General features: G+C 47.0%; 1 protein-coding gene and 3 pseudogenes across 1 annotated transcript; 3 read left to right on the forward strand and 1 right to left on the reverse strand.

Annotated features, from left to right (window-relative positions):
- Window positions 1-683: 683 nt before the first annotated feature.
- On the forward strand, window positions 684-1229 carry LOC123493572 (NAC domain-containing protein 92-like; annotated as a pseudogene).
- LOC123493754 (NAC domain-containing protein 92-like) lies at window positions 1227-2752 on the forward strand (annotated as a pseudogene).
- A 751-nt stretch (window positions 2753-3503) lies between these two features.
- On the forward strand, window positions 3504-4414 carry LOC123493571 (NAC domain-containing protein 92-like; annotated as a pseudogene).
- Window positions 4415-8954: 4540 nt separating this feature from the next.
- LOC109783041 (uncharacterized) lies at window positions 8955-11338 on the reverse strand. The gene has a single exon (XM_020341666.3). The coding sequence runs from the start codon at window positions 11261-11263 to the stop codon at window positions 9275-9277; it is 1989 nt and encodes a 662-aa protein (XP_020197255.1). The 5' UTR covers window positions 11264-11338; the 3' UTR covers window positions 8955-9274.
- Window positions 11339-11892: the final 554 nt, after the last annotated feature.

Consider the following 11892-nt stretch of genomic DNA (forward strand, 5'->3'; position numbering starts at 1 on the left):
GGGCTTCGTCGAATCCAGTACATTGGCTCCTCTCATGGACTACGACGTGTTGTTGTCACTAGCGCCACTGCCGCTGCTGCCTACAACTTATGTGTACCAGATGCGTCCCATCGGTGCCGGATCATCCATGATGGGTAGTGTAACGCTCCCAATTTATGTGTACATATTTTCACATTAGACAAACATTTTGTTTCACATTGCATCCAAATTTTTTAAAATGTCACAAAAACAGTTTTGGACTAGTGAACATTTTTAAATTGTAACACACATTTTTTGAATTGTGAAACATTTTTTTAAATTGGGTGAACCTTTCTTAAAATGTATAAACACTTTTTAAAATGGCACTTACATTTTTTTAAACACGTGACATTTTTCACCACCTGGACATGGCCCCCACAGCAAGACAAGCAGCATACAGTTGTAAAGAATAGGGACGCATGTCTATCTATCTAGCTAGCACGCATTCATCCATCCAGTGCCAATAAAAACAAATTAAACGAAGCCCGGACAATGTCAAAGCTTCTCTGGAAAGTATCTTGCCAGTACATGCATTCGGTCCTATTTAAGCATCTCTGTCCTATATCTGTATATATCATTGAATTCCTTCCTTAGATAGAAACATCTGTATCATTGCCTCCAACATTTGTTCCACCCCAGCACACATTTTCCAAAGAGCCTTCGCCATGGCAAGCCACCTTCAAGTTTAGCAGAAAAAACAACAACTGAATCTGCCACCAGGGTTCGGGTTTCACCCGACGAACATGGAGATCATCATCTTCTACCTGGTCCCCAAGGTTCTGAAGAAAGCCTTCGACACGACGATGGTAAGGGAGGTGGATATGAAAAAATACGAGCTATGGAATCTCCCAAATGAGGTAAACATGGGGGAGAAGGAGCGATACTCCTTCTCCTAGAAAGACCTCAAGTACCCCACCGGGATACAGACTAACCGGGCCATGAACGGTGGCTATTGTAAGGCTACCGGAAAGGACAAGGAGATCATTCTACCACCGACCTAAAGTCTCATCGGCATGAAGAAGTTACTGATCTTCTACAAGGGCAGGGCCCCTAGGGGGAGGAAGACAAACTGGATGATGCATGAGTACATAATCGAGATCGACAAGCAGCCGACACCCAACTTGCCCACCAACATCGTCGAAGCCGCCACCAATAATGTGTCTTCCAAGGTAATTTTAGTCCTTGACTAGTAGTACTCATGACTGATGAATTCTCTTGTACATACATATCTACCTACTGACAATTATTGATTTTAACTAATTTAGTTTATGTATATTGGTAGGAGGAGTATGTTGTCTGCAGAATTTTCCATAAGAGCACATAACTGAAGAAGGTGGTGATGCCTTCATATGCCCCGCCCAGTCTTTCGTCCATTGGGGCAGAGCGGCATCGGGGCTTCGTCGAATCCAGTACATTGGCTCCTCTCATGGACTACGACGTGTTGTTGTCACTAGCGCCACTGCCGCTGCTGCCTACAACTTATGTGTACCAGATGCGTCCCATCGGTGCCGGATCATCCATGATGGGTAGTGTAACGCTCCCAATTTATGTGTACATATTTTCACATTAGACAAACATTTTGTTTCACATTGCATCCAAATTTTTTAAAATGTCACAAAAACAGTTTTGGACTAGTGAACATTTTTAAATTGTAACACACATTTTTTGAATTGTGAAACATTTTTTTAAATTGGGTGAACCTTTCTTAAAATGTATAAACACTTTTTAAAATGGCACTTACATTTTTTTAAACACGTGACATTTTTCACCACCTGGACATGGCCCCCACAGCAAGACAAGCAGCATACAGTTGTAAAGAATAGGGACGCATGTCTATCTATCTAGCTAGCACGCATTCATCCATCCAGTGCCAATAAAAACAAATTAAACGAAGCCCGGACAATGTCAAAGCTTCTCTGGAAAGTATCTTGCCAGTACATGCATTCGGTCCTATTTAAGCATCTCCGTCCTATATCTGTATATATCATTGAATTCCTTCCTTAGATAGAAACATCTGTATCATTGCCTCCAACATTTGTTCCACCCCAGCACACATTTTCCAAAGAGCCTTCGCCATGGCAAGCCACCTTCAAGTTTAGCAGAAAAAACAACAACTGAATCTGCCACCAGGGTTCGGGTTTCACCCGACGAACATGGAGATCATCATCTTCTACCTGGTCCCCAAGGTTCTGAAGAAAGCCTTCGACACGACGATGGTAAGGGAGGTGGATATGAAAAAATACGAGCTATGGAATCTCCCAAATGAGGTAAACATGGGGGAGAAGGAGCGATACTCCTTCTCCTAGAAAGACCTCAAGTACCCCACCGGGATACAGACTAACCGGGCCATGAACGGTGGCTATTGTAAGGCTACCGGAAAGGACAAGGAGATCATTCTACCACCGACCTAAAGTCTCATCGGCATGAAGAAGTTACTGATCTTCTACAAGGGCAGGGCCCCTAGGGGGAGGAAGACAAACTGGATGATGCATGAGTACATAATCGAGATCGACAAGCAGCCGACACCCAACTTGCCCACCAACATCGTCGAAGCCGCCACCAATAATGTGTCTTCCAAGGTAATTTTAGTCCTTGACTAGTAGTACTCATGACTGATGAATTCTCTTGTACATACATATCTACGTACTGACAATTATTGATTTTAACTAATTTAGTTTATGTATATTGGTAGGAGGAGTATGTTGTCTGCAGAATTTTCCATAAGAGCACATAACTGAAGAAGGTGGTGATGCCTTCATATGCCCCGCCCAGTCTTTCGTCCATTGGGGCAGAGCGGCATCGGGGCTTCGTCGAATCCAGTACATTGGCTCCTCTCATGGACTACGACGTGTTGTTGTCACTAGCGCCACTGCCGCTGCTGCCTACAACTTATGTGTACCAGATGCGTCCCATCGGTGCCGGATCATCCATGATGGGTAGTGTAACGCTCCCAATTTATGTGTACATATTTTCACATTAGACAAACATTTTGTTTCACATTGCATCCAAATTTTTTAAAATGTCACAAAAACAGTTTTGGACTAGTGAACATTTTTAAATTGTAACACACATTTTTTGAATTGTGAAACATTTTTTTAAATTGGGTGAACCTTTCTTAAAATGTATAAACACTTTTTAAAATGGCACTTACATTTTTTTAAACACGTGACATTTTTCACCACCTGGACATGGCCCCCACAGCAAGACAAGCAGCATACAGTTGTAAAGAATAGGGACGCATGTCTATCTATCTAGCTAGCACGCATTCATCCATCCAGTGCCAATAAAAACAAATTAAACGAAGCCCGGACAATGTCAAAGCTTCTCTGGAAAGTATCTTGCCAGTACATGCATTCGGTCCTATTTAAGCATCTCCGTCCTATATCTGTATATATCATTGAATTCCTTCCTTAGATAGAAACATCTGTATCATTGCCTCCAACATTTGTTCCACCCCAGCACACATTTTCCAAAGAGCCTTCGCCATGGCAAGCCACCTTCAAGTTTAGCAGAAAAAACAACAACTGAATCTGCCACCAGGGTTCGGGTTTCACCCGACGAACATGGAGATCATCATCGTCTACCTGGTCCCCAAGGTTCTGAAGAAAGCCTTCGACACGACGATGGTAAGGGAGGTGGATATGAAAAAATACGAGCTATGGAATCTCCCAAATGAGGTAAACATGGGGGAGAAGGAGCGATACTCCTTCTCCTAGAAAGACCTCAAGTACCCCACCGGGATACAGACTAACCGGGCCATGAACAGTGGCTATTGTAAGGCTACCGGAAAGGACAAGGAGATCATTCTACCACCGACCTAAAGTCTCATCGGCATGAAGAAGTTACTGATCTTCTACAAGGGCAGGGCCCCTAGGGGGAGGAAGACAAACTGGATGATGCATGAGTACATAATCGAGATCGACAAGCAGCCGACACCCAACTTGCCCACCAACATCGTCGAAGCCGCCACCAATAATGTGTCTTCCAAGGTAATTTTAGTCCTTGACTAGTAGTACTCATGACTGATGAATTCTCTTGTACATACATATCTACCTACTGACAATTATTGATTTTAACTAATTTAGTTTATGTATATTGGTAGGAGGAGTATGTTGTCTGCAGAATTTTCCATAAGAGCACATAACTGAAGAAGGTGGTGATGCCTTCATATGCCCCGCCCAGTCTTTCGTCCATTGGGGCAGAGCGGCATCGGGGCTTCGTCGAATCCAGTACATTGGCTCCTCTCATGGACTACGACGTGTTGTTGTCACTAGCGCCACTGCCGCTGCTGCCTACAACTTATGTGTACCAGATGCGTCCCATCGGTGCCGGATCATCCATGATGGGTAGTGTAACGCTCCCAATTTATGTGTACATATTTTCACATTAGACAAACATTTTGTTTCACATTGCATCCAATTTTTTTAAAATGTCACAAAAACAGTTTTGGACTAGTGAACATTTTTTAAAATGTAACATACATTTTTTTCATTATGAAACATTTTTTAAATTGGGTGAACCTTTCTTAAACTGTATTAACACTTTTTAAAATGGCACTTACATTTTTTTAAACACGTGACATTTTTCACCACCTGGACATGACCCCCCACAACAAGGCAAGCATCATACAGTTGTAGAGGATAGGGAGGCATGTCTATCTATCTAGCTAGCACGCATACATCCATCCACTGCCAATAAATTGAAATTAAACATAGCCCGGACAACGTCAAAGCTTCTCTAGAATGTATCTTGCCAGTACATGCATTCAGTCCTATTTAAGCATCTTCCTCCTATATCTCTATATATCATTGAATTCCTTCCATAGATAGACACATCTCTATCGTTGCCCCAACATCTCTTCCACCGTAGCACACATTTCCCAAAGAGCCTTCGCCATGGCAAGCCACCTTCAAGTTTAGCAGAAAAAACAACAACTGAATCTGCCACCAGGGTTCGGGTTTCACCCGACGAACATGGAGATCATCATCTTCTACCTGGTCCCCAAGGTTCAGAAGAAAGCCTTCGACACGACGATGGTAAGGGAGGAGGATATGAAAAAGTACGATCTATGGAATCTCCCAAATGAGGTAAACATGGGGGAGAAGGAGCGATACTTCTTCTCCTAGAAAGACCTCAAGTACCCCACCGGGATACAGACTAACCGGGCCATGAACTCTGGCTATTGGAAGGCTACCGGAAAGGACAAGGAGATCATTCTACCGCCGACCTAAAGTCTCATCGGCATGAAGAATGGAGATGATGTTTACCCACGTTCGAGCCCTCTCGAAGAGGTAAAATCCTACGTCCTTCTTTGATTGTATTGATATGCTAGAGTATCAAGTACAAGATGATCTACCTCAAGATCGTACGTTGTGTTTTAAACCCTAAGGCAAGTAATAGTGCCTCTATGGACAAAACCCCTTGGCTTATATAGCCACCGGTGTTACCTAGGGTTATAGATGGTCGTGGCCAATCCAGGAATAAACACACCAGTTATTAGAGTAGTCCTTGAAGTATACACCTAGTCTTCGGCGGTGTTTGTCTTGGTCACGCCAGGGTTCGTAGCTTCTGGAGTCTTTCCTTGTGGATATCGGCGGGCCGTAAGCTTGGCCCTTGAACTGTGGGGCGTATAGGTAAGTAGCCCCTAGTCCAAGACACCGTCAGTTGAGTTGTAGTTTTTTCACGAAAAAATGAGATTGGTTTTAGCTTTATATGACCATGCTTTGTGTATAAATCTTAATGAAGTTTTCCTAGCGATCATATATTGTGTACATGTCATCGAGCCGATCTTTTTAAATTGGGTGTGGCTGGATCTCAGTTGACTGAGACTTAATCAAGTCTAAGTCAAGTAACATAACATGTAAGAAAGAAGAAGAAAAACTAAAAAGATAATTTTGCACGGATGTTGACATAAAATCCCATGAATATAGCATCGACCGAGACTTGGTTAAGTCTTAGTCAACTCACATTTAGCAATCCCATTTCGAATTATGTAATATGGATCACAACTAGTATCACGTCGAGTGCTCTTGCATGTGCATTTAATTTTCTACACATACACTTTGACCTGGATCACATAAGTTTAATTGAATACTTGTCATAGTTTTTACATAATAAAAGGACAAACCTCTTTATCATAAGATGCACAGTGTGCACAACCAAATTTATTAAAAATAAATGGTAAAATGGCATCAACAAGTCGACTCTTTATGGAACCTTTGAGCTACTGGCGTAGAAGACAAGAGTAATAAAGCTCATCTTGGACACACGCCCCTCCCCTCCCTCGCGTCGGCCCGCTCGGGCGACACGAGGGGCGAAACCTAATCACGCCGCCGCACCTCCCCCCTCCTCGATCTCCCATTGCCGCCATCGGAGGCAGCCGCCGGGCAAGCTTGGTGTGCTGCTGATGATGGTGGCGGCGGGGTCCTCGCTGCCTCGCCTCACTCGCGGGGGGCTGCGGGATCTGGGGCGGCGGCCCCGATTGGTGTGGCGCCTCCAGCCCTTCGGCTTCTGGTGGCGCGGGCGTGGGCCTGCGGTCTTGACCGTGAGGACGGTGAGACCTCCGGAGGATGCGGATCTGGGCGCGGCGACGGCTCCGGCTTTAGCGGTGTCAGATCTAGCCGCCTCCACACCAACTCTCCAGCGGCGTGCTTCGCCCCCTTCAGATCCGGTCTGCTACGACATGGGGGGCTGGTTTCGGTGGGTGGGAGCGGATGGTGGGGTTCCAGGACCGGGGGAAACCCCTAGCCAGCCTTGCTGGCGCGACGGCGGCGACGCCCGCGGGCGCCGCTCACCTCCTTGGAGGCACCGGTCAGGTCCTGTCCTCCCCATCCCATGCCCCCTTGCTTCCCGGGTGAAAACCAAAACTTTGTTGGACAGCGGCGACGCCCCAGGTGCCGTAATCTTCTTGAAGACGTTGTTTTTGGGAACAAGTGCGGCGGTGGGCTTTGGTGTGGTGCGGTTTGGTGTGTGGCGGCGGCGGCAGCAAGTCTCCAGCAGCAGCCATGCCTTCCCTGGTGCGGGGTTCAGTTATGGTGGTGCTCTTTGTGCGACTGTTGTGAGGGCCTCCGGTGCCGTGGATCTCCAGGAAGGGAGGGGATAGGGTTCCCCTCCTCCGGTGGTTCCCTCTCCAGCTCGCCGAGGGTGCCAGAGCTTCTGAGTTTTGGTCTTGGCCCTTGCTATTGCCCTTCATCATGGCAGCTCACCCTCTTTCTCGCCCGATCTTCGGTTTTGGGGCTGCTTGGCTCTAGGTGAGTCGCCGTCGACAAGTGAGGAACACCTGGTTCTGCTCCTGTGGCTGCCTTGGGTGCCATTCAGGCAGGTTCTAGGGTGAACTAGTCCATCTCTCAACGGTGTGGCGCCTTTCGAGCCAGGAGAGGAGGCAGGGGCCTTCTTTGACGATGGAACTGTCTGATTGTGTTCTCCACAAGTCCCTGGTGTTCTGGCAATGGCATGCCTCTCATCGTCGTCGTTTCCTTGCCCTGAGCCGGCAGTTGCCTTCCCCTTGGTGGCGTGTGTGCAAGAGGTCCCTAGCATCTCCTAGCTATTAGCTTCATGTTGATCTGGTATCTAGCGGGTTGTGTGCTATGTGAGTTGTCTCCCAGCGCCTTTGTATCTTTTTCCTTTTCTTTGTGTGGTTCGTGGTTGTAATCTCTGTACTCTTGGCCGGTTGATGGCTTTGTTAATTCAAAGCCGGGCTCTTCTTGAGCCTTCGTTCCAAAGCTCATCTTTAAAAAATAATTAGACCAAATGTATACTGAACACAGTACATACATAGGCGTGCATATATAAGAGCATACACTCATCCCTACGAACACACACGCATTCAGATCAACTACCATCCAGACGCGGAAAGCCGCCGCGTTGTCCTACGACCGACTTGGGCGGCAGAGCTGCCAACACCGTTCTAGCTTTCCTCTTGCTCTCGCCGCCGCTAGCCAGGGACGCCGGAGGAAAGCCCCTCGCAATGGTCGGCGGCAACAAGCACTCTCCAGCACGTCCATCTGCTCCTCCACATTCCTCTCTCTATTGGATCTCGATATCCGTGCAAGGCTCATGCCGCCGCCGCCGTCCTGGCTGGGCCTCCTTCCCACGGCTCTTCCCGGGCTAGGCCTATTCCAATGTCAACGTCCATCCACGTGGACATGGTCCCTGCCTTCGGCGTGGTTGGGTAATGCCTTGTCATATAGGGATCGACACGACAATGTTTGCCAGGGGCTTCGGCTGCCGCCGGCTGTACAATGGTGTGCTGTAGCTGGGAGGCTCCATGGTTTTTCTGGGGTAGTCGTGTCCTCGTAGATGCCGGCTAGGATCGGATTTTTTCGGATTCGGCTTCTTCATCTCTGATGGCTGTGATGGCATGGATGACCAATGCGGCAGCAGGGACATCACTGCTGATTTCGGTGACCATGAGAAGATCTGCGTGAGGGATCCCCTCCTTAGATCCAGTGGTTGCCTTTGGCGGTGAGAGGCAATCTATGGACGACGACTTGACGCAAAGGATATGACTATGCAGCGACGACGGTCGGTTTACAAGCTTTGCTGCATGTAGCTACTGGGATAGTGGAAAGGTGGTAGCGGCAACACATGATTGACTTCGACGAGCTCCAATGTGAAAACCTAGGCCTGATCCGAGTTGGTTATAGCTGGCAATGATCATGTTTTTGTATCGTTACCTTGTTGAAGAGATTGCTCTGATATGCTCGGACTAGTTCTTCAGGGTGAAAACCTAGAATCTAACCTTTGTTAGTTGGATACAGTGACGGCGACACTTGAGCATGACTCCCTTCCTGAAGGTGTTGCTGTTAAAGAACTTCATTGTCCTTGTGGTGTCATGAGATGATTGGTGCGAATATGATCTTTGTAGTAGTTTCTTGATTGCGGATTAGATCCCTTCGGGATACTTTTCCTCGCTTAGGAATAGCTATGGTCTTATATGATTTTGCTATTTGCCAGCGTGTTCTTTTTGTTTGTGTTTGGGGTTGGTTGTGTGCATCTTAATTATGCATAGGCCGGGTATATTTTTGTTATGTTTTTATCCACCTGATGCTTCATTTTGAATTAGTAAAATTCACCCTTTGTCGAAAACAACTATTCATTAGATGTTGGGTAAACCCAAGAGATTAGCTGTGTTATTAATAATACACCAACAAAGTGGTCGATTGATCATATAAATGGAAAACAAAGGGACACATAAGGCATTACGACTAGGAAGAAGTAACATTATCAAAAACAAAGTGAATATTCAAAAGATAACTTAGACAACAGATATGTTAATCTCGTTGTCGACATCTCTGCCGGCGCCATCTTCATGGCCTTCTTCTTCTTTATCATCATCAGGTGCTTCTTTTCTGATCATGACGTGCCACGGCTTCTGAAACCTGTCTGCGAATGTCTCCATCCCCATGTTTGACAAGAGTAGCCAGACACGGGACAAGAGTTCCACACCATCGCTCATTTTTTGGGCGTGCAAGTATCCCCTGCACTTACAGGCAGAGTAGCATAGCATCTCAACCCATACCCCCTGGACGACCTCCCACCTCTCCCCTTCGTCCTGCAGCTCCAACAACTCTTTCTGAAGTCTTACTGCATTGTGGACAAGATTTCCCAAGGGTGACTTGTCGCCCAGTATCAGCTCGACATTATGGCAGGCAACGTTGAAGATACTGTTCCTTGTCCCGGGCATCAGCATCTCAGGATGGATGCAGAGCAGGTAAGCCATGTAGCGTGATATCACCGCACTCCCAGTGGCGCACTCAGGAATGTTACCGGCGGTGGTGTAATCATAACAGAGGAGGTCCGTGGTGATGTGCCAGAGCAGGACGCTTCTATCAAACGCCATGTTCAAGCTCCACCTCAAGTGAGGAAGGCTCCTCTTCTTCAGAGTCCAGTGGCCCTTGCGGCCATTGAAGTTCCTGAAGCTAGCAGCATTGTGGATGTACTCTTTCCACCCACCCCTCACATATCCATGAACAAACTGTAAAATTAGGGCAGAGCATCCTGGTGGTGCTTCTTCTATATAACAATGCATGTTAACATAGTCCTTGCAGGAGACAAGTGTGGCAAGCTTCATCAAAACAGTTGGCCGCTTGGCGCGATAACCACACGACAAGAGGCTATGCTGGGAAACCTTGACTGATTCTGTGAAACTGATGAAAGGATCGAGCAAGAGAATTATGACTTCTAGCAACGTCGTACAAGAGAACAAGATGTAAGTTACCTTGACATCGGTTGCATTGTAGTCATGGTAGTATTTGTGGCCTATGGAGAAGAGGATGACAGAAGCTAAGGCTAGGAATGGGAGCAACAAATACGAACATAAGCCAAGGCCACTATTTAGCATCGTCTTTCTCGTGTAGAAGTGCTCAAAGGAGGAAAGGAGCATCATGTCCAATATGTGATGTGCATGTCGGAAATCAAGGGCAATGAATTCCCGTAAGATTTTAATCCGACTAGAGTATGGAACTGGTATGTCTGCAAGTAGCCTGTAGACATACTTGTCCACCAAGCAGTGTTGAGCTAGTTTTACCGTTGCGTCTTGATCATGGGCTAACTCTGACTCCAGTACACACTTTCTTGCTTCTTGTGCAAATTCTTGAAGATAAATGTCCTTCTCTTCGGCTGCTGCTTCTGGTAATCTAGTTGACTTAGATCCATAGCTGTATCCGGAAGTGCAGACCTGCCAAAAACGTGCAACCATACCTTGTTTCCTTAGCGCGGACGGAGACAAATAGGCAACCATGGCACTGATACTGGCGCTCTGGAGAGCCCATGGCTTCTGGCAGGATCTGATGATCCCAACGACAAACATCAAGATTGCGGCCTGCAGCAACTTCTTCTCGCCAGACCACGACATACAGAAGACGTAGAGGGCGACGGTGATCTGGGATGCCACGGTTATGGCATGCCGCACCCACAGCTCGTTGTCTTGGATGCTGTAGGCAGTCATGGTGTGCTGGCCGCCGAGGTGGACGAGGAGGACAGGCGCCCATACGACCTCCAGGCCGCTCCCGCTCCCATCGCCGGGCGGCTGCCTGTGGCGGTTGAAGAGGGTGGCCAGCGAATATATCGCCAGAGCATCGCCGCCTAGATAGGCAAGCCACATGAAGAGTCTGAACCAAGCTGGAAGAGCACGCCTCCGCACCAAGGAGGAGAAGAAGAGGAAGTACTGGATGAAGAGGCTGCCCAGCACCAGAATGCGCAGATGCCAGTCATCCCACCATTGCACAGCACCAGAGAAACCCATTTCCCCTTATTCCCCACGCCTTCTTCCGTGGCTCTCACCGCCCAAAAAAGATGCATATATACATGCCCTCAAAAAGACAAAGCACATGCGTGTCTTCTGTACCTTGCGTGCTCGTGGCGAGATCTTAACATGCTCCTGATGATCTTCATTATATTCCAGGCTTAATTCACAGTGCCCCTTACTTTATCTAGCTAGGGAGATGGAGTGCATGCATCCCACTCGGTGGTTTCCCTTCCTTGAAAAGGAGTTTAAGCATCTGCTGCCCACCATTGACCGCTAGGTATATATGGCCCTTTTGCACGCTACACCTTTGGGTAGTCATTTAACCTGATCTATAATTACTAACAATGATTCGCAACATCCTTACTTTTTCTAGTCCTACGCATCCCTTGCTTGTTCGTGCTGCTTTCCCATTAAAACCAGCACGATGAGAATCCACTACTTTTGCCATTAAAAGTACGATGGGCCTCTTGCCAATTGTGTTAAATTTTTTTTCTAGCCTGACTAGACAGGGTGAATAAGGAAGTGATAGTTGCCTACGACGGTGTGTAAGTGGTTAAGCACGTTGGTTAAATTAGCGGAAACTGATTAGTGAAGAAACGGTATTAAAGTTTGGAACCACCGTCTTT

The sequence above is a fragment of the Aegilops tauschii genome, chromosome 4 (genome assembly GCF_002575655.3).
Source record: "Aegilops tauschii subsp. strangulata cultivar AL8/78 chromosome 4, Aet v6.0, whole genome shotgun sequence".
In the NCBI taxonomy this organism is placed as follows: domain Eukaryota; kingdom Viridiplantae; phylum Streptophyta; class Magnoliopsida; order Poales; family Poaceae; genus Aegilops; species Aegilops tauschii.

Excerpts from the sequence above, each read along its gene's own strand:
- LOC109783041 (XM_020341666.3), bottom strand. The coding sequence starts at position 11,263 with ATGGGTTTCTCTGGTGCTGTGCAATGGTGGGATGACTGGCATCTGCGC.